We start from the raw sequence: 27,306 nt of genomic DNA, 5'->3' as shown, positions 1-27,306 counted from the left end.
CGCCTCATTTCATTCGCTCCGACCATGAAGAGACAAAACATCAGGACCCTCGTGTTGATCATCTGCACTTTCACTTATTTGCTCGTCGGAGCGGCGGTTTTTGACGCTTTAGAGTCCAAGATGGAGATCACACAAAAAAAGGTCCTGGACGATCGGAAGCGAGAGCTGATGGACAAGTACAACTTGAGCAAAGTCAATTTCGACGAGCTGGAGCGGGTCGTGCTGCAGCTCAAGCCGCACAAGGCGGGGGTCCAGTGGAGGTTCGCTGGGTCCTTCTACTTCGCCATCACGGTCATCACCACTATAGGTATGTCAGACGCTCAAAGACTTGATCTTTTGTATGAAACATTTAAAATAGCTATCATTTTATGAAGGTTCATAATTTAGAAATTTCAAATGGGTTACGTAAATAATTATAAAGAATTTAAAGGACCCCGCGTTGCACACTAATCTGACTGAATCCGTCAGCGTGTTGAAGTCAATTAATGCAAAGTATGCTATTTGTTTTAGATTTTTTAAATCTATAATAAAATACACAACGTAGCAACGTTTTGGTATTTGTAAGCCTGAATTGATTCAACATGTAAATTTCTTTATTTTCCAACTTAAAAAATCCCATTAGAGTCGTTTAAAATAACACACAGGAGAAAAGGGTTTCCTATATTCTGGGGGTGGTCATTCAAAAGGTGCGTTATTAACTCTGAATCGGTAATAAATGTTTTATAGACTGTCAGTTGGTCTAATATGATTGTTAATCTTTGTTTTATATTGTAATTAGTTATGACGTTTTGTTCAAACCTGGCAGACCATGGGGAATGAAGCATCTAACAGATGGTGCCAGTTTATAGGGGCATTACTGATTGTCTTGTCATGGTGGGATGATTTAAAATAACACACTATGTTCATAAATTCAGCAGTGTTCAGAAGTTAACTGATTTCACATTAATTTAATACTCGAATGGTTTAAATAACAAATTAGTTGGTTTAAATTGGTCATTAGCTGATTTTGAATGTCAGTCTTGTTAAGACATTAGTTGGTCTAACTTTGTCTGTTCAAATCTGATCATGCAAAGTAAATGTTTTTTTAAAGGTTGCATTGGGTATATTTAAAATAACACTCTGTGGTGGAAAGTTCAGTTTATGATAGTAAATTGTGAGTTCTCGCTAGTCTAGGATGGCCATTAGCTGTTTCAAATCACATTCTAAAATTATCATTGGATGAAGTAGACTGTCGCTTAACTGGACTTAGATTGTTGCTCTTAAACTGGGCTTATTTTTATTATTCCTTTATAATGTTGTTTGACAGACTGTTCAAACATGATCTTCATATCGCACTGCAAGATCTCAGTTGTTATAATATAAGACTGAAGGGCAATCAAAATGCGTCAAACACAGACACACAAAAGACTCACCTAGAGTTTGACGTCATCAATCCGGGACACGTTCAGAAAGCGGCATTCTGAAATGATACGTTAGAGGAAACATAAACAATCTGTAGAGCTACTTTTGCTGATGACATTCCTTGACAATAAAACCAGAAAAAAAGGCTTTCGACATTTTCCCCGGGGTAGATTGAAGTGCTTGTTGTGTCATCAGGTTCTGGGCCCCTAATTGGTTCTTGGATTAACGATCTTCGTAGCTTAAGTCACATTTCAGGAAAGTGTCTCAAATTTTTTGGCACTGCCTGAATTTGATTGGAGGGGAAATTTGATTGCAATGGCCATTAAATCATTCGGTAAAAATGTTACAGTCAAGATTTAATGGCCATTCCTATTTTTATATGTATATAGTAGTTTCTTGTTATAAAGTATGTATCTGTGCACTTCATTGCATTGTAAAAATTTGCGCCATGAACTTTAATCAAATACCATAAGATTCCTTCCCCCTCAAAACAACTTATTTTTCATTTCCTGGTGACATGGAATTCCGTTAGGGTAGGCATATTAGTGGATGTCTCATTTCGGCTCTGAATTCGTTTATTTGTCAATCATCCTCCATTTTGTTGGCAATGCCTGTCTTTCAACTATCCAATTGGTTCCCAAAAAACAAATCATGCACCATACATTTCACAATCATGATAGCAGAAAAAAAAGATATTTACTAATGTTTCATGACAACTTTAAACCAACAATCAAAAACCACAGATTTGAAGTCTCGAATAGAAATCTTTTAGAACAAGGGTTCTCAATTACGTTCTTGGAGCCCATCAACAACGCATGTTTTGCATGCAGTCCAGGCTACAGGAACATGGTAGAAAACCATTGTTTTAGGATATACAAAACATGTCTCAGACAACCAAATCATGGCCAAAATTGAACCGTGGACTTAAGATTCATTCGTCTAAGTTGGTCCAACTTTTTTTTCAAATGTGGTAGACCATTTTAGACCAGCAACAAACCATCTACCAGCTGATACTGATACTTTAAAGGGGAGGTGTTGATTGTGTCATCATTTCAGAAGTATTTAAATAACAGATTCTGGTTGAGAGTTTAAGACGGTTCTTTAAAGTTACTTTTCTATTGCATAGTACTGTGTAGTTTGATTGGAATGTTCAAAGTGAGCCGTACAGTGATGTTAAGAAAAATGTGACGTATACACACTAAAGATCACTGATTGGTCTAAAATCATAGAATCATCACTACCAGCATCATTGGATTTGCTACACGATACACCTAACCTGCTATATAAACATTCAGCAGCAGCCACTGAATTTGCAGCATGACAATTTATTTATCTAAGCTAATTGAGTATTTAATTCAAAAACATTTATACATAAAAAATGAAGAATAATGTACTTAAAAAGCATTGGACAACCTGTGCACAAAATATATGCATTGTTTCCCTCAAAGCTTCAAAGAAAACCTAAAGAACTTCACATCAGGCAATTGTTTCGGATTGTTTCGGCCGATCACACCAAATGCGCTTTTCCGTTTTGAAAAGGCTTGGCACCGCAATGCCTTTTTGGCCTTTTTTTAAAGTGTGCTGCTCTTTTTATGTTGCTAGCAATGACTGATTCAGCTGCATATCTGCTGCACGAGTGTTGATGTTGATACTGGTATAGTTTTAATTTTTAAAGCTATTGTGATATTTAAGATTTGTAAAGTCATACAGCTCCGGATAACTAAAAACAGTAACCACTAGTCTCTCATCCATCTTCAAAAGTCTCTGTAGTCATCTTGACAACATAAACACTGCTGTCACCTCAATGGAAACCCCATCTCTGATTTAATTTAATTATAGAATTAAAAAGCTACGAGTGACATAACAAACTTTTTCCACTCAGAGCTGACTTTTTTCAACGTACACAGCGCGCAACGATAAAAACTAGAGGCGCAGCAGGTGGTTAAAACGCGAGGCATGCAGGGCGCATGAGCAGCACACAACACGCTCAATGCAAAAAAATGCGTTCGGTGTGATTGACCCCTGAAGGTGTTGCTCATTGCGCCCAGACTCGTCTCCAAGTCATGCATCTTCATATGTGGAAGCGCACACAAAGTTACAAATGATGCCATGCACACCAAAAGCAAACATCCGCTAACACTGCGATGACATCACATTTGCTGTGCGCACCCAAGCCAACTCGCTGGTGTGTTGAGTATAACCCAGCCTTTATAGACAATAGGAGGTCTAGATGTTCCCCTCATTGATAGCTGAGGAGCAGACCTAGCATAAGCTGAGCGGGATGACCCAGAATGAAAACGATGATGTCATGGCAGTAGAGGCAACGCAACTAAATATAGCAATAATCACTTTGCGTGGTACTAAACTACAGAGGAAATGCAAACCGTACAGTCGAACTGTACTGCACCACACAGTTGAAAAGCAGCTTAAGATTTAGGTAGCATGTTAATTGCTTTATATTGGTCTTTTATATCAGGCTGATCTAAGATTGTCATTTGTTGGTCTCATTGTAGTTCGTTGGTCTGCATAAACTTGACTAAACTGGTCTTTTTGTTCAAATCAATCATTGTAGACCAGCAACAAACAACCTACTGTATGTACCAGGTGGTCATAATTTAAGAGGGCTATTTTGAGGTGTTGCAAAAACATATAGAGCATATGTCGGAAAATCGAGTGTCTGATTGTAAACAGAGTACACCAATTTCTGGCCAGTCATGAAGTGTCATTGGTTAGTTCAAATGGCACAACTGTTGCACTAAATTAGCCATTAGGAGGTCTAGACAAGGGATGTCCAAACTCGCTCCTGGAGGGCCGGTGTCCTGCTGAGTTTAGCTTCAGCTTGCTTCAACACACCTGCCAGGAAGTTTCTAGTGTATCTAGTAAGAACTTGATTGGCTGGTCGAGGTGTGTTTGATTAGGGTTGGAGCTAATATGCCTTCCAGGACACCCCTGCTCTAGATGGTCTAAATTATTTGGTCTGGACCGGTTAAAGTGATTATTCACAGCTGATGTTCTTTGGTAGACCAGCTTCTAATCTTATATCTACTAGCTTAAGGTGGCTACACTGATTTTTACGTACCAGCTGATGACCATCTTATACTAGCAAGAGGCCAACTGTGTTTCAAAACAGTGTGACTAGCTGAAACTGGATTTTCCAGCAGGAACACAGAGAGCTTATGTGTACTTAAACTCGCACAACCTTCAGGAAAAGTCACAGATCTCCTGGAGGCACTGAGACATCTGTGGGCTTCGGTTTGGTTTATTGTAGAAAGTGTGATTCTGGATGGCTCTTCAATAATCAGACACTGAAGGGTTGTTCAATGTCTTTTAGATTATCCAATGATGAACAGATCTGATCAGCGACCAGCCGTCATCTGTCCATCTCTCTCTCTCTCTCTGTGTCTAAAAGATAGGAAACAGGCAGCTGATGTGACATGCCGAGCAGTGACAGCTCTGTCCTACCATGTGAACTGCTGCACCTCATCTAAAAATCACATTAAACATTTATTTGCCCATTCCTGCAATGGAATAGTTGCTTATTAATGGCTTCATTGATTGAGAGTCAGCAGCTTTCCTTTTTTGTATTATATGTATAAAATGTATACACTGTAAAACCCAACAGACAACTTTATCAAATGAAATGAGTGTAGTTAACTCAAAATTTACTGAAAGTTAATTCTACTCATTTGAATAAGAGTTTTGAACTCGGTGTTGAAGGTAATGAGTTGATTAAATACCTTATCACTTCAACTTAAATGGAGTAAGTTCACTGTACTCAAATAGATTAGTTTTTTTAACTCAAATGGTTTGTAGCAATCGGTTTCCTCAAACGGTTTGAGTTGCCTTAACTTATTGGGTTTTACAGTACTCAGTTGGTTTAAGTTCTCTTCATTTATTGAGTTTAACAGTGCTCAAATTTCTCCGTTCACTCAGATGGATTTGAAACCCAAAAACTTAAGGTAACTCAAACCATTTGAGGAAACCGTTTGCAATAAACCATTTAAGTTCAAAAACTGATCCTAATGAGTACTGTGAACTTAATCAATTTGAGTAAGCGAAGCAATTTGAGCACAATATAACCCAATAAATAAAACCCCCTAAAACTTTTGCGTCTAGCTCATAAACTGTACACTAAAATATCATCTCAGTCCCCTTTAAATTTGATATGAAAACACCGGAACAATTCAGCTCCTCTTCATCTTTTGTTTTTCATTTGATCAGCAAACCACAGCTGTGCAGAGGGGGAGAACAAGGTGTGTGTTTATTGATAGATTGTTTTAATATCTGCTTATTTGCAGTTCTTTGCTATAGATACACTTGTATCACTTGTACCCCAATGTCATGGAGGAGCAATCGGGTTTCCCATCTACTGTTTCATTGGTGCTCACCTCATAATCACAGCTGTTTCCTCGAAAAAGTAGTTCTTATCGAACATTTCGATATTTTAATTTCAAAATTAACTACCAATATAAACCACATTTGCATGTGGCATTAACTATACCAGGGGTGACAACCCTGTTCCTGGAGATTGACCTTCCTGCAGATTTCAGTTGCATCCCATATCAAATACACCTGCCTGTAATTATCAAGTGCTGTTTAGTTCCTAATTAATTGGTTCAGGTGTGTTTGATCAGGGTTGGAGCTGAACTTTGCAGGAAGGTTGAACAGGGTTGAGCACCGCTGAACTATACCATACAGTCTTGCACAGAAATGATTAAAAACAGTGACAGAACCTCTTAGAGAATGCACTCATTTTAACTGTCAGAGTCACTGACAGAGATAGAAACATCATGTGTTGTCTTAAAAAAAATTGTATTTATTATTGTGATTCAGATCATGAAATATGTGAATTAGCCTGTAGGTTTAAAATATATGTTTAAATTTGCCGTTTAATTCGAAAAGTGGCAGTTTTATCCACTTAATACATGGAAACAAAACTTAAATATAGAAAGTGTTTTTTACTACGGTAAGCAGGTGTGTTGAGCCTATTTGGCTCATTCAGAACTCAAATGGCTATCTCTGATTTTGCAGTACAGTGGAATACTGCTAGTTTAGCATACAACCCTATACCATATTAAACATTTTAACTTTTATTAATTTCTTACTATTAAATTACTTATAAATGGAATATTAAGCTTATATATATATATATATATATATATACTTTTTTAATAATTTTTTTTTACCTCAGGAGCTGAGCCCCCCTAAAATGAAAATCCTAAAATCCCCCCTGGGCTAAATATAAGCAAATTAGAAGAATTTTCATTCAACATATTATGTTTGTTTAAATTCAGCCTATATAAATTGTTTGCAACCACTTACCTTAAAAAAGTAGTCAATGCAGTCATCCAGTCAATCATTTTTATCAGTGCAGTATATACTTCAAAAGTATATTATTCACACAATAAATACACTGCTAAAGTGCATTACCTCTCCACAGGGATCCTCAGATCTCGTGTCATTATGTAACAGACTGTAAATCATATTAAAATCTCAACCCCATCCACTAAAAACTCATGCAACTTAATTAATTTTTCCATTGTCATGTAAGCTGCGTTTCCTCTTATCAAGACACATCTGTGGCCAGGTCTGTTTCATGTGTCTGCGATAGATCGGGTTACTGTGTACACATGCCGTGAGTAATCTAATCATCAGTTAAGCAACCAGCCTGCCAGCACCTTATTGTCAATGCAGGGCACTCTGTAAACAAGGAACTGTTTACTATCTGCGGTCTGTGGTATCAGCACAGTACACAGAGCTAACCCGATCCATAGTGGAAGTTCGTGCAGTAATGATCAGACCACTGTTCTGTTTTATCAGACTGGATCATGATTAACATATATTCAGAAATATACAGTAATTTACACTGTAAAAAATATCTGTTAATTAACAGGCTCCATATTTTAAGTGTTTTCCGTTTATTTACGGTTGTGAATTGCATTTTGGGAGTTTTATCTCTACTCTGTTGACTTTTAATGTTGAAAATTCAACATTGCAGTTTATTAAAGTGACTTTTATTGGCATTTTAGCAGTCTAAAACAAGATATTGTTTAAGAAATAATACAGGGAGAATTAAGTGTGTAAAATAACTACTGTCAATTTATCACTAGATTTTTTTTGCCATCATTTTCTAAACAAACACAGACAATATATCACTTCAAACTATTAAAAAAAGTCAACAAGAGTCTCTTTTCGAACTTTTTATCATCAAAAGATTTCAAAGGTAAGATCCAGATCTCAGAATGCAATTCAAAAGCAAAGATGAATGAGAAATAAAATAACGATGAAAATCTGTTTACATTTTTTACAGTATAATATGATGGTTTCAGAGGTGGGTAGTAACGAATTACATTTAATTCATTACAGTTACATGAGTAAAATTGTTGGATAACGTGTACGAGTACTCTTACTCAATTATTAGAGAAAAATCATTACTCTTCACTACATTTGGTGGCGTTGCTCCCTTACTGTCAAATGATAATAAATATGATTCATTTGACTTGTTTGTAAATATCGCGAGGTGTCACATCGCAGCTTGAAAAAACTCGTAGTGGTATGTGTCAAAATGATCTCAATATGAACTTGATAACTATGGGATAACTGAAGAAACCAGCCTGATCTCACGAGAAAACGTAAGTATTTTACGTTTTGTCAGTTTAGTGGCTAATTCAAGTTCATTCGAGTTCAGTCGTACAAAATTGTACGATTTTAAAAAGGAGGCGTGGCACCTAACCCCACCCCTAAACCCAACCGTCATTGGTGGATGAGCAAATCGTACTAAATTGTACGAATTAGATTGTACGAATTCGTACGAATTAGCCACTAAATCAAAAAGTTACGAATTGCCGTGAGATTGTGTTGGAAGAAACTGCTGTTTAATTGAATAACTGATTAACCCTGTACATATAAGTCATTCGCAGTGTTAACCATTAAAAATATAGCATTTAAACACTGTTTTTTAACATAAAAATGGTGTTTATATATATATATATATATATATATATATATATATATATATATATATATGCACAATTAAAGTCAGAATTATTTAACCAAAACAGCATTTCAGATGTTTTACAATGTGCTCAACCTGCTGGTTTGTTCATTCACACACATTTTCATCATTACATGATCTCATAACAAAATCACATGACTTTTTTTAATGCGTATACAGCAATTTTTGTCCATTTGTGCACATTTTTTCTTATTGAATAAAAAGTTTATCCTATTCAGTTATGTGCATACATTTTTATGCAGAATTTCAAAGTTTTTGGCGTTTCCATCAACCATTTTTGGTTAATTTAAAAAAGCCAATGTAACATCCACAACATTATAATGCACAAAAATCTCATCGTGCATTATTTTCTAAAAATGTAACGCCCCATCGTCAGTTATTCCTTACACAAAGGCAATGTTCACCAGTTGGACTGCAGAGCGAGTTTAATATGTGAGAAAACCCAAACACACAGAGCTAATAATGTTAGCAAAAATCTAAATGTGTTCATGTTCATTTACAAATCATGCATTACATCTAAATGATTCTGAGGTCACAAGAGTGCAAAGAACTTTATAAAAATGATTCTTCAGTTATTCAGTCAGCCATTTTGATTTTCAAGCCAATCTGAGTGAATCTGTATTGACAACGTCTAATTGAATGATTTACAGAAGATTGCTAATATTAATAGTAGAGCTTCTGACATGAGAGTAACTATTTCAAAACAACATGTTCCCTTAGACTATTTTTGAGTTTCTGTTCAGATTGTTGATGTTAAAAGTTGTGGGATCAATACAGTTCCAGGGTCCGGCGACAATACAGTGGGAAACAAGCACCTCTTCTGCCCTCCGCAACAGGGAACAAATGTTTTGGATGGAAAGAATGTGAACTGAAAAAACAAATACCCTCCTGGCCAGCAGAGCAGGGGGTCATGCATCAGTCGGGATCTGTGGCTTTTTGCACTTTATACAATATCGGACGATTTTCACGTAGACAATCTGCTGATCAGCTTGACGGCTTCAATGTCGCAGCTGGTGTTTCAGAAGGACAATAAAAGGTCCTTTTGTTTGATGCATTTTTTTTTTTTTTTTGCTTCTTTCTTTTTAACTTGGCACTTCACCCGAAGCCTATTTAGAGTTAAGCAGCCACCTGGACAGACCGTTTTATGGCACCCGCTGTGCTAAAACACACTCATAGAGGAAGTTAAATAGCAATTACAACATGCAATACACTGTTTCCTGTTCCAAAACGAACAGAAAAATCATTATTTCCTGATAATATGTACAAAATTAATCAGTGTATCTTGAATCCACATGATACAGTTTTAAAGTCCAATCCATAAATCTAGTATACAAACCTTTTGTAATATGCAGTTGTTCCACAGAATGGTTTATAGTACACACAGACTGAATATGCAAAATATTATTGTTTAATCAATAATAAATAATATTTGAAATATTAGTAATAATTAAAACTAAACATTTGAAGTTGTTTCTTAGTTTATAAATAGACTAAATAGTATTTTTAAGCATATTTCATGTCACATTGTATTTACACAGTATTACATTTGCGATATTCAAAAAAGGTCACTGATCAAACAAGAGAGCATCTTTATATTTATCTCCCAGTTATTAGTATTAATATGAACATTGTGGTAATTTAATCTGACATTTGTCTGACATTGCAAATTGACTGAAACCCTCAAGCAGCAAATTGTGCAGATGAAGGCCAAAAAAAATTGTGTATTTTAGAATCTGTGATATATAGAATATACATCAGTGGTGCTCAAACTCGGTCCTGGAAGGCCGGTGTCCTGCATAGTTTAGATTCAACCACAATCAGACACACCTGGGCTAGCCAATCAAGCTCTTAGTAGGACATTATACACTACCTGACAAAAGTTTATATAGTTGCCTATCCAAGTTTTAGGAACAGCAAATAATAACTAGACTTCAAGTTGATCGTTTGGTATCAGAAGGGGCTTATATGAAAGGCAAAGGCCTCTAGATTATGCTTATTTTGTCAAAATAAAATATGATCATGCCTTGATTTTTAATTATTAAATTAGGACAGTAAGGTCTGACTTCTGTCCTAAAAAAGTAAAGCATTCTTGCAGTTCATCAAGATTCTTTGGATTCATCTTCAATGTCTCCTCCTTTATCTTACCCCATACATGCTCAATAATGTTCATATCTGGTGACTGGGCTGGCCAATCCTGGGGCACCTTGACCTTCTTTGCTTTCAGGAACTTTGATGTGAAGGCTGAGAAGGTATGAGAAGGAGTGCTATCCTGCTGAAGAATTTGCCCTCTCCTGTGGTTTGTAATGTAACGGGCAGCACAAATATCTTGATACCTCAGGCTGTTGATGTTGCCATCCACTGTTCAGATCTCTTGTACGCCTCCATACTGAATGTAACCCCAAACCACACTATTTACTTCACCAAACTTGACTGATTTCTGTGAGACTCTTGGGTTCATGCAGGTTCCAACAGGTCTTCTGCAGTATTTGTGATGATTGAGATGCAGCTCAACAGATGATTTATCAGAAAAATCTACTTTCTGCTACTTTTCCAAATGATCAACTAGAAGTCAAATTGTCGCTCTTACAACTACGACAAGCTTTTTGTCAAATAGTGTACATCTTTACAATGTCACTTTCATGCAAGACCCCTCAAAAACATAAGGTCATCTACAAAAGACTGATACATGAGAAGAATCTCAATGGTCAATCATGTTTCAACACAGCCTATTATGTCTGACTGCTGTAACATTCAGAATTTTATTTGTGCTAAAATAATTGCTGTTTTCAAATGTGGTCACTGTGTTAAAAATTACTGAAATAATTTGGGATAAAGTAGTGGTTAAAAATTACTGAAAATAAACTTTGAATAAACTATCAAAAACTGTATATTGCTTTCCAATTGTGGTTCAAAAGAAGTTATAAAAAAGGCAAACTAATGAAACTGAACTGGACAAAATTGAAGGGTAGCAACAATTTTGTCTACGTCCATACTGTATATATGTGTAGCCAAATTGTTTTGGGATCTCTCCAAATCATATAATTCAATTTCAATTCAGGTGTTCCAATTATTTCCAGGATAAATCAAGCACCTAGAAATGCAGACGCTTCTACAAAATACCTGTCAACATCGAGATGTGAAAATAAGTAAGAAAAATGACAAACAATACAATTAATGACATACAGTAGAAAAAAACGTTGCAAATAAATAAAACAATTCATTCATTGATTTTCTTTCAGCTTATAGCCCGTTTCCACTGAGTGGTAGGGTATGGTTCGGTTTGATATGCTTTTATGGCTGTTTCCACTTTCAAAAGGTACCTAAAAGCGAACCGTACCGTACCACTTTTTAGCACAACAAAAGGGTACCAAAAGGCAAAGCAAGAGACGCAACTGGACGCTATTGGTTTACAGAGAAACGTCACTCGCTCCCGCAACAAGCCAGGAGAATGAAAACAAAGAAACCGCTATTTTTAAAAACACAGCCTTTTAGAAACGAGTAAACGCGAGAGTGAAGCGCAAAAAAACAGAGCAAATTATTTTTTCAGCAACCTAAAACATGAACAAACTGCCATGTTTAACTATTATCATCGCCTTATGGACTATTATGAACTCAGATTGACGAAATTACTTTCTAATAAGAGATTACATGTACTGGTCAAGATAAATGACACAGATGAGAGGTTTGTGAGATGCTCACTTTCAGACACACACACACACACACACACACACACACACACACACACACACACACACATACTCATACACTATAGTCAATTAGGTCATCAAATTTACCTACAGCACATGTTTTTGGACTGTGGGAGAAACCGAAGAACCTTGAGAAAACCTATTTTGACATATATTTTGAGAAAATGTTTTGAAGTTTTTAAAAAAACTCAACAATACACTCAGCAATTTTGTCACTGATTTGGTGAAAAAACAAAAAAGTGGTGTATTTTCAACATAAAAATTAATTGTGGACTGGATTTTTTAAAACCTTTTATTAAAGTCTTGGCCATGAGAAACAGCATTGCCTTAGATGCATTGTTTGTGACTGATTTTCATATTTCCTCTCTAATTTACTGTCGGTGGCTGTTTTTGCCCCATTGACTTCCATTATAACCACATTTTTTATTACAAAACCATGACAGCGTATAATCATACATTTTTGATTGTTGATGTTTGATTGTTGATGAAAAAAAAAAAGCTTAGTTTCTGGATTTTATATGTAGTATAACAGCAAATTAAAGTGTGTGTAAGTGTGTCTGTGAGTGTGTAAGAGTCTGAGAGTGACCTTTACACACTTACCTTGATGTGTCTGAGAAAATCAAAACATGCATCTCAGCTCTCAGAACAACATGGAGTAAACAAAAACAAAGACTGTGTATTAATACACCATCAAATGTGCTTATAATGGGAGTCAATGGGGCAAAACCAGTCACCAACAACAAATTAGGGAGTAGAAATGAAAATCTAACAATGCATCAAAGCCAATGTTGTTACTAATCGTTCACATGTCCAAGACTAAGAAAAGGTAAAAAAAAAAATCCAGTCCATAATAACTTTTTCTATTGAAAATACGTCATTTTGTGTGTTTTTTTCACCAAATCAGTGACATCGTTTATGAATTTGGCAATTAAAGAGTTAAAATCCTGTAATTTTCTAAATAATTTAGTTTTGATCAGGACTGAGGTTGATTGACAAATTTTTGCAAAAAAGTTGAAAAAATATTAATCTGATGCATTTTTACAGCAGTTTAATTCAGTGAATTTTTTCATCCTTAACATAACAAAATGGTGGTACATTTGAACAGTTCACAAGGGTTAATAGTGTCTGTCTGGTGTTGTGCCTGTGGTGGAACCAGAATCATTAACACTAGTTCATATAAAATATAATATAAAATAATATATAAAATAATGTACACCAGAGGTGCTTCGGGTCTCAGCCACATCACAACCTTGAGTGAACATTACTTTTCTAATCATTTGAAATACCATCATCAATTATTCGTTACAAAAAAATTCTACTGGGTCTCACTTGATATATGTCCTCGCTACACTGTATATTACACTGTATACAGGGAACTTTCTAGGTCAGGGTTGTCCAAACTCGATCCTGAAGGGTTTAGCTCCAACCCTAATCAAACACAAATGAACCATCTAATCAAGCTCTTACTTGATATACTGTACTATAAACTTCCTGGCAGGTGTGTTGAAGCAAGTTGAAGCTAAACTCAACAGGACACCGGCCCTCCAGGACTGAGTTTAGACACCCCTGTTCTACACTCAAAAATACTTTTGCTGCTTGTTCAAACTACTTATTTAATTTTAGTTGAACCAACACAATTCTTGTTATTTTTTGGGGCGACTTTAGTTGTTTTATGTTCAAACCACTTAAATTCATTGAAACAATTAAGTTAACTTAATCAATTTGTGTTGGTGCAACATGAAGTAATCATGTGGAACCCATCATTTCTCACAGTGTTGGTACACCTTTTCACTTCATAAATCTAATCAACCTAGCAGAAGGAAGCAACTTAATGTTCTCAGGCATGTAGACGTGGTCAAGATGATCAGCTGAAGTTGACAACAAACACCAGAATGAAGAAGAAAAGGGAATTTAATGCTTTTAAGTGTTTTTAGTGATTTTATACACAACTCTATTTCCAACCATCACACCAGAATTGTCTGAAAAAGAGTGAAAAACCAGCGAACAGCAATTTTGTTGGTTGAAATATATTGTTAATGGTTGAGGTCAGTTGAGGCAACATTATACCAGAATCATTACAGTAGAGGCAATTATGAATATAAACATTTGCTAATATTGAGCCGATTATGTAAAGAGCAATATAGGGTCACAGTTTTGTCTGCTTTTTCATGATGAAGGATGCTGATTGTGTTTGTTATGCTGTCTCCACCGGGCATCTGGCCATACTCTATGTCACTTTAGATGAAACTATAAGCATAAATACAGCATACGTAAGCATATTGCACATTACAGAGTCATGCCTCAAAATCACAAGGACATGTCCTACTACTCTTAAGCACTAAGTGCTTAAACATGTATTTCGCAGACATTCAGAGGATTGGTGGTGCTGATTAGTGTTTCATAATTATTCTATGCAAAGTAGCACTATATTTATTTTAAATCAAAGTTTCATTATGTTTGAATATTCTTCTAGAAGCACATTTGTGAGGTCAGACACTGATGTTGGACATCTAGCTCTTGCTCACAATCTCAGCTCTATTTCATCTTAAAGGGCACCTATGGTAAAAATCTACTTTTCAAGCTGTTTGGACAGACATATGTGCATGTATGGTGTGTAGACCGTCATATTGGGGTGATATAAGCACACCCAGTGCTTTTTTTTCTATTGAACAACATAAAAACGGTGGACCAATTGGAGCTGTTTTTAAATCGACCGCTACTTGACGTAGGACAGCGGTCCCCCCGCCCATCAATATTGATTGACAGGCGCGTCATCATATCCTCAGTTTGTTGATTCACATCCGCCATTTTCAGTGTGAGTTGAAGCGATATCGTTAAAGGAACACCCTTGCTCTATTTTTAGATGCAAGGCTCATTGGGCTCAACACAAGAGCAATATTCTCCACATTATCACTCTAATCAGAATTATTGGTTGTATCTTTAGGTAGGTTTGCAAACATGTGTACTTCTCATTGAGTCTACCTTAAACTTCAGCCGTTTGCATTTCTCGTGATCCCAGAAGCTCCCTGTGATCTTAACTAGCATGCGTTTTAGAATTCTAAACATAGGTTTCTATCAGGGTACACTCAAGTCGACGTCTGGGCGCCGCAGACCGCTGCAGAAACCTATGTTTAGAATTCAAAAATGCGTGGCGCGACGATTCGGGACACTTCATGTATGTCTTCATGTACGTCGCGGCTTCAAGCGGCGCATCCGGTGCCTCAGTCAAAGTTAATTCAGTGTGCGTGGTTATTAGTTTCTGTGTACAAGCTCGGCACTTGAAACTAGCACACAGTTGGCTGTAAAACTGTACAAAGACACATATGATTTTGTACTCTCTGCTTGGTCTGTGTCAGAGTCGTACATGTACGACTGAATGCTGATCCTCTCTCTCCTTCTCCGTCTGCCTGTCAGACTCTGTTGCAAACGCAGAGCGGGTGAGCTCATGGCCCCGCCCCCTTGTTACGTTGGCGGTAAGCAGAAACTAATTTACATGTGAAGCAACACACCCATAAATCAGCGAACTGTGGACACGCCCCCAACATGACACTTTTTAACACATTATAATAAAAAAATCTGAATTGTGTTTTAAACTGAACCTAAACTGGCACACTCAGAAGAACCATAATATTAATATTAAATCATAAAAAAGAGGTAAACTATGTGCCCTTTAAAGGTGTTCAGTCAGGTTTAGGTCAGGACTCAAGTCAAACGTTTCCACACAAGGGATGGGCAACTTCAGTCCTAGAGGGCCACTATCATGCACAGTTTATCTTCAACCCTTAATGGACACACTTGCCTGTAGATTTCTAGTGATCTTGAAGACATTGCTTAGCTTGATCGGGTGGGTTTGGTTAGGGTCAGAGAAAAACTGCAGGACAGTGGCCCTCCAGAACCGAAGCTGCCCACCTTGTCTGAGTGTGTTTGATTAGGATCAGAGAAAAACTCTGCAAGACAGTTGTCCTCCAGAACCGAAGTTGCTCATATCAGGTAATTTTTTAACAGGCTAAACTGTTTTAGGGCAGCATGGTCGCTCAGTGGTTAGCACTATTGCCTCACAGCAAGAAGGTCGCTGGTTCGAATCCCGGCTGTACCAGTTGGAGTTTGCTTGTTCTCCCTGTGTTCTCATCGGTTTCTTACACATCTTATCTAAACCCTTTAGTTGTGTTTTGATATGATTTCTGACCACTCAAACATGGGGAGAACACGCAAACTCCACACAGAAATGCCAACTGGCCCAGCCGGGACCCAAACCAGCAACTTTCTTGCTTTGAGGCCACAGTGCTAACCACTGAGCCACCATGCCCCATACATAAATGATCAGTTAAAATAAATGACTAGCCATTCATGTTAAACACATGCAAAAAATGATATATTTTTAAATATTACATTAAAGAAATCCATCATTTATTTATAATAAGGTAAGCAAATGATATCTTACGTAAAGGAGAAAAGGAATAGCATTATATAATGGCACGACTCTGCAGCCCTGCTTTGCCGATGTCGCTTTTCAAGAAGATGAGAAAGATTAAAAGTGACAACAGCGGGACATCTGACCAGAGTGTGTCAAGCCCCAAACACTGCTCGAGTTACATATAGCCTGCTAAACATAACCACTCAGAGCAAACACACACACACTCAAACACAACGGTAGTAGGACTTCATCTGAAACAATCATTTAGAAACTGGTAGATTTTCCTTTTTCTTTTGTTAACAATAGTTGACTTAATTTTTTTCAAGAAATAGAAATATTAAACCAAAAGCAACTTTTTAAATTTAGAACCCATCCTACTTCATCCCACCCCTGGTAGACTTCAAACAACAACAACAACAAAAATAAATTATTGAAATAAAATAAATAGCAATATTTCACTAGTAGCAGTGCGAAATGGCTGTATATCAGCACTAGTGGGAAGCGTACATTGGCTTGAGGCTGCAGGCCAAGTGCCTTAGTGTCCCATCAGTGATGATATACAGCCATATTGCACTGCTACGAGTGTGATATTGTGTTTAAATAACCGTTTGTTGGCATAATCATGTGTTTAAAAAACAAAATCAAACACAGAGAGTCTCAAAAATCCTTTTGTACTACTTTCTTCCACCATTCATTCACATCTGCAGCTGATGTCCGAACAGCAGAAGCCATTGCTACTTCACAAACGTCACTTCAGAGCTAGTATTTGAATGATTCTCTAGCGTAATGTGTAAAGTGATGACAAAACAGGAGATTTTGCTGACATTTGAGATTATAATGCTGAACGGCATGATATGCCATCAGTCTACAGAGATTTCTCAGTATTTCTCTGTTGCAATCAGGAGATCATAATAATTAACCTTTAAAAAGCCAAAGCAGCGCAATCACTACCAGATTACTATGGTATAAATGCAGCACTACAATATACAAGGGAGAGATCGACTTAGAATGTCACGTACCAGTTTTATAATGATTTGATCAGCTTTAGTTTGAAATTTACCATGAGTTTTTCTTCCCTAATGATTTATTATGTGGTCTCCATCGCCATCTTGTTGCAGAATGTCAACTTTCTTTGCTTTGCTTAGTATGACAGGTTGATGTATCAAATGTAGGGTTGGGCAAGCTACTTGAAAAATGTAGTGAGCTAAGCTATTAGCTACTCTACTTAAAATGTAGCTCAACTACACTAAAAGCTACACCCTGCGAAATGTATCAAGCTAAGCTAAAAGCTACTTCGCAAAAAGCGTAGCGCAGCTACATCTAAAATATTTTTCGCAATTTTCATTTTTAAATCGAAGCAACTTAAATTATCATTCATATCTTAGTGATCACTGAAGCTGTCAATGAATCATATGAGGCGGAATTGTTCAGTTCAGTTATTTACTGTAGATAATATTGTACCAAACAGAAACAAATGATAGTATATAACAGCAAAAACAAAAAATACTATAGTAATGTATAGTAAAGGGAAATATTTATGAATAAGCATTAAATTGCACTAACTTACATATTGTAGAATCATTAATAACTATCATGAAATAATAGTAATTACCGTAGTATACTTTAGCCCTTACTACAGTAAACTATAAATATATATTACTCCTCTCCCTCAGTCATCTTTCCATAAAGCAAGTTTCTCGTGTCAGCCCAATGATTGATTTGCAATGTCACTAACCAGGGCAATAGGTGGCAGTATTGCACCTAAAAGTTTGTTGTCAACTGTCGTAAAAAAGGAAGAAGAAAAAGAAATCGTCATTCAGAATCAGAATCAGAATCAGAACGAGCTTTATTGCCAGGTATGTTCACACATACGAGGAATTTGTTTTCGTGACAGAGCTTCTACAGTGCAAAAGGATTACAGAGACAGGACAAAAAACAGATAATAAATATATTTTAAAAAATAGAAGTAAGTAGTGAGTGCAAATATACAGATTGACAAGTGTATGTACATGTTTATTACTATACAACGTTATATGTGCAGCTGTTATGTGCAAATTGGCATGTAAAGTGTGTTGTTAAATATGTGTATATGTGTATAAAAGTGTATGGCAAGTAGTGATGTTGGTTCCGCAATTATGATCATCAAGTGTTCATGAGATGGATTGCCTGAGGGAAGAAACTGTTTCTGTGTCGGCCTGTTCTGGTGCGCAGTGCTCTGTAGCGTCGACCAGAAGGTAAAAGTTTAAAGAGGCAGTGTGCTGGGTGTGAGGGGTCCAGAGTCATTTTGGCAGCCCTTCTGCTCGCTCTGGATAAGTACAGTTCTTGGGGAGTAGGAAGGGTTGTACCAGTGATTCGCTCAGCAGTCTATTCGACGTAGTCTTTGGAGGTCGTATTTAGTAGCTGAGCTAAACCAGACAGTTATTGATGTGCAGATGACTGATTCAATGACTGATTCTCGCCATCATATGGATTTACCTTCATCGGCTAGACACCGGCCTCACAGCTCCGTGAATATTGGTGCTGTCACTTTCTGATAAATGTAAATGTAATATAGAAAAATATATTACACAATTTGTGTTTATCATAAAGATTAAAAAAAAGATGACATATTTAAAAAAAACACAAAACTGAAAGAAACTGGTAGACTTTTTTAGAACTGTTTACAAAGAAACAGCAAGTAACAAGTAAATAATAATGAAATTTTGAAGTAAAAAGACTGAAATACTGTCTTATAGTCGTAACATGAATATCTGATATATGATAATATATGCAAATCATATATTTAATATACAAGTTCTTGTCTGGATTTCACAGATATGTAATATGTCTAACATATATTTAAAAAATGGCAAAATGTTTACATATATTAATTGCTAACCATTAGAATTACAAACATGTACACACTATATACTAAGTATAATTGTATATACAGAGTAGGTGTTCATATATGCCCATGTATCAGATTTCAGAATCTGATATTTAAATTAAACTTTCAAGAGTTCACACTTAGATGATGCTCGACTATGATAGCAGGTTTGGCATGCTGTCCCGGGAGAGAACCCTGAGCTCGGAGATAGATGAGCCCAAGGTTCCCGCCTGGTCAATAAGCATTAGGAGGGATACGAGATCAGGAGTTTCTCGAGTGCCCCCTTTGCTATGTATGCATTAAGTGCTTGTGACTGTATTACGATTCACTTATGTACATGTTTTTAGACTGTGGGAGGAAACCGGAGGACCCGGAGAAAACCCACGCAAACACAGGGAGAACATGCAAACTCCACGCAGAGAGTGCCGACTGGCTCAATTAGAACTTGAACCTGTGGCCTTCTTACTGCGAGGCAGCAGCGCTAACCACTGAGCCACCGTGTTGCCCGATCATGAAAGAGGAGGAGGGAGAAGGGAAGGATGGGGGGGTTTTCCTAAAACGAAGATAAGGAATGAAGTTTAGGCAGGATATTTATAGTAGTTTTAGAATGATCTGATAGGCTAGCTAATGATAGGAATGAGGATCAGCTGTAGTCAATCATATCACGTGCTCCTCTCGAAATTAGTTTGTGAAACTTCACTTATTACTTAAAGGTCTCGTGAAGTGCTTTGAAATGTGCATTTTTTTTTTCGATGTTTGACATAATCTCAACCGAAACTTGAAAAAGGGGTGGGACATAGTGTAGCTCCTCCCCTTTTACAAAACAGCTAATAGCGTTTTGCTTTATCACCACTCTGCCAGTAAGAATGGTTGAGCTCAAGTGCATCAAATGAGAAGTGCCTTGAAGGGGGTGGGGTTAGAGATACTAAAGAGCATTTGATTGGTTATGATTTGATGAGAAACTTTATATTTGATGAGAAAATTATAAGGTGACGTGCGTAAAACTGTTGATCCATTTAGGCGGAAGGGACAAACTACAAGCTTTACATTTTCATATCAGTTTTATATCTTCTATTTTGTCACTGTTTTGGAGCACACTAGATTATAGATGTCTTAAAATATCTTGTACCATGGCCGCATTAACGGTGTAAGAACGTGTTTTTAGTATAACCGCGGTTTGCGACTATGCCGTCAGGGGGCACAAAAGAATGGGATGCGAACTGACAGAAATATACAGTAGCTGTAAACGCTCTACTACTTTGAAATTAACCTAAAACAATGAAACAAAGCATTATAATTCCTTTATTAATCATAAAAAATTGATACCAAGCTGTACTGTGATTGTAAACTTAAGTGAAATGAGGATTAATTTTGGAAAGTGAAATGAAAGAAATAAAAGACGACTAAAATGAAAGTACAAACATATATAAATAATAAAATAAATAAATAAATAGTGTACCACCAGCTACAATACAATCATAATTAAAGATGTGGTTCAAAAACACTGCATATATAACACTGCGACATCAGTGCAGATTATAAAGCAGTGTTATGCATGGCATATGTTAATCTGATTATTAATAATTTCATTAATCCCAAACGTAGGCCTGGTGAGCTGACAGTGATGTCACTCTTTAATAAAGGTGGATGCATCCCAGATCAGCCTTTGATCTGCCTTCATCAAACACACACACACACACACACACACACACACACACAAACATTTGTACAGCTATCTTTATAGGAACTTCTTATAGACATATTGATTTTTCTTCTGTATAAAATATAGAACGCGTCACGGTGGCTTAGTGGTTAGCACTGTTGTCTCACAGCAAGAAGGTTGCTGGTTCGAGTCCTGGCTCGAGGTTTGCATGTTCTCCCCATGTTGGCGTGGGTTTCCTCCGGGTGATCCGGTTTGCCCCACAAGTCCAAAGACATGCGCTATAGGTGAATTGAATAAACTAAATTGTCCGTAGTGTATGAGTGTGTGAGAGTGTATAGGTGTTTGCCAGTACTGGGTTGCAGCTGGAAGGCCATCCGCTGTATAAAACGTATGCAGGAATAGTTGGCAGTTTATTCTGCTGTGGCGACCTCTGAAATATAGACTAAGCCAAAGGAAAATGAATAAAATAAAGAAAAACTGTACATTCTGTCCTAAACTCAACCTTAAAAAGAAACAAGGAAACATTTTCAAAATACTTAATTCCGTGTGATTTATGAGCCGTTATCCTCATGAGACCAAGAAAGAAAAAAATTAGTGTTTTCACAAGGTCAACATTTACTGGTAGCGACATAAATGTCCTCATAGCATAACAAATACAGGGCACACACATACACATGCATAATCACAGCCATATCACCCTGTAGCCCAAGACCAGTTACTCACTGTAGCTAAGCAGGGCGGAGCCTGGTCAGTACTTGGAGGGGACACCACATGGAAAAACTAGGTCTTGGACGTGGTGTTGGTGAGGCCAGCAGGGGGCGCTCAACCGGCAGTCTGTGTGAGTCTGAATGCCCCAGTAAAGTGCAGCGGACACTATACTGTCAGTGGGCACCGTCATTCGAATGAGACATTAAACCGAGGTCCTGACTCTCTGTGGTCGTTTTAAATCCCATGGCACTTCTTGTAAAGAGTAGGGGTGTAACCCTGGTGTCCTGGCCAAATTCCCACCATCGGCCCTTACCAATCAGGCCTCCCAATCATCCCCATCCACTAAACTGGCCTTATCATTGTCTCTCCACTCCACCTATAGCTGGTGTGTGGTGAGCACACTGGCGTCGTTGTCCTGTGACTGCTGTTGAATCATCCAAATGGATGCTGTACACTGGTGGGGGTGTGGAGAGATTCTCTTAATGATTGTGAAGCCCTTTGGGTGTATGGTCATACACGATAAATGCGCTATATAAGTACAAAACAAAATAAAACATTATGGCAAGATCAAATCTGTGGACTTCCTCCAAAGAACTTTGTAAAAAAAAAAAATGAGTAAAAATGTAGTTTGTGGATTTCTGCAGGATGTTTTTGAGAGCGCAACAACTGAAAACTTACATGTTTTTTTAGGAAAATAATTTTATTATTTTACAAACTTTTATTTAAGGTTTACAATGCAAATTGAATCAATTAGAACCACTTGGTATGGTAAACAAAGCTACAGTAGGTCTCTTACACTGTAAACAAAAATGCTGGGTTCCACACAATCGACTTGTGTTGGGGCAACATGAGGGAATTAAGTTCACTCGCTAGTTTTTACAAATTTTAAATTTAAGTGGATTAAACATAAAACAATAAAGCCCCCCCCCCATCCAAAAAAACTGAATCAATTTTAATTAAGTAGCTTGAACAAACAGCAAATGTCATTTTTTATTGTATATAACACCCCCCTCTGAAAATAATAACATTACACAGTAGTCAATAACATAATAAGTAAATAAAAAAACTGAATACATTTATATATTTATGCACATTTACATTAGTAAATATACAAAAATGTTTGTTCAAACTATTTAAAATGAGTCGAAACAACACAATTCTTAAGTTTTTTTGTGGGACAACTTAAATGTTTTAAGTTCAATCAACTTAAATCTGTAAAAACGATTTAGATAACTTCATAGATTTGTGATAGACAGATTAGAACATAATGGAATTGTGTTGACAAGGTCAATATTTACTGGTAGTGACATAAATGTCCTCATAGCATAACAAATACAGGGCACTCACACATACACATGCATTATCACAGCCATATCACCCTGTAGCCCAAGACCAGTTACTCACTGTAGCTAAGCAGGGCGGAGCCTGGTCAGTACAATTGTGGGTTCCACACAATCGACTTGTGTTGGGGCAACATGAAGGAATTAAGTTCACTCGCTAGTTTTTACAAATGTTAAATTTAAGTGGATTAAACATAAAACAATAAAGCCCCCCCCGCCCCCTCCAAAAAAAACCCAAATCAATTTTAATTAAGTAGCTTGAACAAACAGCAAATGTCATTTTTATTGTATATAACACCCCCCTCCGAAAATAATAACATTACACAGTATTCAATAATATAATAAGTAAATAAATAAAAAACTGAATACATTTATATATTTATGCACATTTACATTAGTAAATACACAAAAAATATTTGTTCAAACTATTTAAAATGAGTCGAAACAACACAATTATGAAGTTTTTTGTGGGACAACTTAAATGTTTTAAGTTCAATCAACTTAAATCTGTTAAAACGATTTAGATAACTTCATAGATTTGTGATAGACAGATTAGAGCATGATGGAATTGTGCTGAAACCTGAATGTTTTACAGTGTAGACGTAGTGATAGGGTCAACATTCTGTGGAAATCTGTGGGCGCAGGTTCCATGTGGGCCTAGTCATTATCACCTTACTTTATTCCTAAATATGCATGCTTTATATTGTGATTTAACCAATGGCAAACATCTTTAATCCTTCATTTCGCTGGCATCCCTTCCCCCAACATCACACACACACTCTCTCACACCTTCCCTAAGTATTTAATCCTCAACCCCTTTATAATATGTGCTCAACTACTGAATGGATTTGGAGTAACTGCAGCACATTTGATGATAAGGTGAAATAATAATTGAGAAAAAAAAGAGGAGTTATTTTAAGAGATGTAAGCTGAATGGATGGAGGGAGAGAAGCAGAGCCCTGAAAATGAGCTCCAAACAGCAGCCTGTATGTGCAGATGGCTCGACTGAGCCGCTTTCAAAGAAATAATTCATGCTGTTGCTATAATAAGAGCAACTGGACTCCATCATAGTGCAATGCAAATACAATTACAGAAGATCGCTGTGAGTAGAAGGAAGATGAATCTCAATTAAAGACTTCAATGGGTTCAGGGGGAGCATGGATATTGTTGAATTTAAATAGACCTTTTATCACTAAAAATATACACTCATTGGCCACTTTATTAGGTACACCTTACTAGTTTCGAGTTGGACCTCCTTTTGCCTTCAGAACTGTCTTAATCCTTCATGGCATAGATTCAACAAGGTACTGGAAATATTCCTCAGAGATTTTGGTCCGTATTGATATGATTGCATCACACAGTTGCTGCAGATTTGTCAGCTGCGCATGCATGACTTGAATCTCCTGTTCCACCACATCCCAAAGGTGCTCTATTGGATAGAGACATGGTGACTGTGGAGGCCATTTGAGTACAGTGAACTCATTGTCATGTTCAAGAAACCAGTCTAAGAGGATTCGTGCTTTATTATATGGCACGTTATCCTGCTGGAAGCAGCCATCAGGAGATGGCCATAATGGTCATGTGGTCATAAAGGGATGGACATGGACAGCAACAATACTCAGGTAGGCTGTGGCGTTGACATGATGCTCAATTGGTACTAATGGGCCCGAAGTGTGCCAAGAAAATATCTTCCACTCCATTACACATGTGTAGACATAGAGTGGAAAGAAATGTTGTGTCTTGCAGGACCACAGTGCTACATGAATAAACATAATCATAAATATGAAAACAACACTGGACGTAACAGCTATTTTAAACCTACACATAACATACTGGAGCAGTAATCGAACTTTACTAACTATATACTAAACATATACAAACTTAAACTGCACACATAACCTAAGACAGACTATACAAGCACATTTACACAAGACTGAATAATATCGTGTGTAGGAGATATTAAAGTTTGAAGAATACATGTAGTGCAACATGATTGTGTGGTAAGGTATGTTTATTGTTTTCTTTATTAGGTCCATGTAAGATGGAATTTAAGTAAAGTATTTGGTGAATATAGAGAGAAGAGTGTTTTTACAGGTGGTTTGTCAAGCCCACTCACCTGTGTGAGGCACACTCAGAAATGCAGTGTTTTTTCAAGAGCTATAAAATGATTGTGTGAAAGTGTCTTGTTCAGTTGTGCTAAACTGGTGCAAGTGTCAGTTACAGTGTCAGGGAGAGGAAAGTGTGTGTTTTCTGCAGGTGGTTTGTCAAGCCCACTCACCTGTGTGAGGCACACTCGGAAATACAGTGTTTTTTCAAGAGATATGCAATGATTGTGTGAAGGTTTCTGGTTTAAATGTGCTAAACTGGTGCAAGTGTCGGTTACAGTGTCAGAGAGAGGAAAGTGTGTGTTTTCTGCAGGTGGTTTGTCAAACCCACTCACAGTGGCGCCACTGGCCAGTTTGGTCCCTATGACAGGAAGTTTTTGGTGTGCCCATCTAAGTGAAGGTTAAGTTGGTATTACGGATGAAAGTGAATAGCAGGGGAGGGGGTGGTGATGCTATTTCAGTCAAAATGAACGAGGGGGGGGGGGGGGGGTTGCGTGGTTAAGGGGTAACGTTTGTTAACGTTATGTGGAAGGTAACGGTGGAAGAAAGTGAAAAGGGGGGGGATAGTGGTATTGTTGGTATAACTGACGAAAGTGAAGAGCGGGGTGGTGGTGGTGATGGTGGGGCATGGCATGTGAGGGATTTAGGAGCCCCCTAATAGTAACTGCAGTGTATGGGCCCTTAGAATCATCATAATCCCTCTCCACCAACTAGCGGCACCCCTGCCCACTGAGGCACACTCAGAATTGCATACTGTTTTGAGGTTTTTTGAGGGAACTGGGGATAATATTTCAGAAGGGGGTAAGGTGAGTGGAGTTGAAGGAGTTGAGGAAAGAAACTGTTAAGTGGTCTAGCCAAGCAGGCTCTAATACTCCAAAATCATTTTTCTAAAGGCAAGAGCTGAAGGAGACTGTGGAAGGGCTTTTTGTTGGAGCATCGTGAAAGGAAAATGTCCTCAAATGACTGGAGTTGAGTAACACTGATGTATTGACAAACCCCAAATATTAAATGTTGTCTATTATATTTTCCAGGATATGGTCATGCGGCCCCCAGCACGGATGGTGGGAAGGTGTTCTGCATGTTCTATGCTCTCTTGGGGATCCCGCTCACCCTGGTGATGTTCCAAAGTCTGGGCGAACGCATCAACACCTTCGTCAAATACCTGCTCCACCGTCTCAAAAAGTGTCTTGGTCTCCGGCACACCGAGGTCTCCATGGCCAACATGGTGTGCATTGGCTTGATATCCTGCATGAGCACCCTGTGTGTGGGGGCAGCAGCTTTCTCCCGCTACGAGGACTGGAGCTTCTTCCATGCATACTATTACTGCTTCATTACACTCACCACCATTGGTTTTGGTGACTACGTGGCCCTGCAGAAGGATAACGCTTTACAAACCAACCCCCAGTATGTAGCCTTTAGCTTCATGTACATCCTCACGGGCCTCACGGTCATCGGCGCCTTCTTGAACCTGGTAGTTCTGCGTTTTATGACCATGAATGCAGAGGATGAACGCCGTGACGCAGAACAGCGCACTTTGCTGTCCCGAAATAGGCAGAGCGGAGGCGCCGGAACCAATCATTGCATGTCCGACCCACCATCCTCATCTACTGCGGGACACGGAGGAGGGTCTGGGAAGGGGTTGTGCAACGTCTACGCGGAAGTGCTCCATTTCCAGTCCATGTGCTCTTGTCTTTGGTACAAAAGCCAAGAGAAGATGCGCTACTCAATCCCCATGATTATCTCTCACGACCTGTCCACTTCAGACACCTACATGGAGCACAGCGAGACCTCCGACGTCCTCCACTCCAACGGCTGTGTGTGCAGTGCCTTGCAGGAGCACTCCGCCGCCAGTTCAGTGTACACAGGCCTGCTCAGCCCAGCGCATTACCAAAGACTCTCCAAACGTCGCAGCTCCATCTAGAGGACTGGAAGATGTATTGCATGTAATCTCTTTCGCCTTACGAAACCAACCACTGTTATACTTGGGGTTGAAACAACCGCTGCTTCTAAGCTGCTCAGATCCTCTGTCAGTCAAATATATGTAATGTAGTGATAGACGGGGGAGAGCGGCCTGTCAGCAGGTGCTG

The 27,306-nt window shown here is 37.9% G+C and overlaps 1 protein-coding gene across 1 annotated transcript; it reads left to right on the top strand.

Annotated features, from left to right (window-relative positions):
• On the top strand, positions 1–27,306 carry kcnk3a (potassium channel, subfamily K, member 3a). The gene is made up of 2 exons (XM_056481760.1): positions 1–307; positions 26,251–27,306. Exons 1-2 carry the CDS (start codon positions 25–27, stop codon positions 27,138–27,140), a joined length of 1,173 nt encoding a protein of 390 aa, XP_056337735.1. The 5' UTR covers positions 1–24; the 3' UTR covers positions 27,141–27,306.

The sequence above is a fragment of the Danio aesculapii genome, chromosome 20 (genome assembly GCF_903798145.1).
Source record: "Danio aesculapii chromosome 20, fDanAes4.1, whole genome shotgun sequence".
NCBI lineage: Eukaryota > Metazoa > Chordata > Actinopteri > Cypriniformes > Danionidae > Danio > Danio aesculapii.
This window is presented reverse-complemented; position numbering and strand designations above follow the sequence as displayed.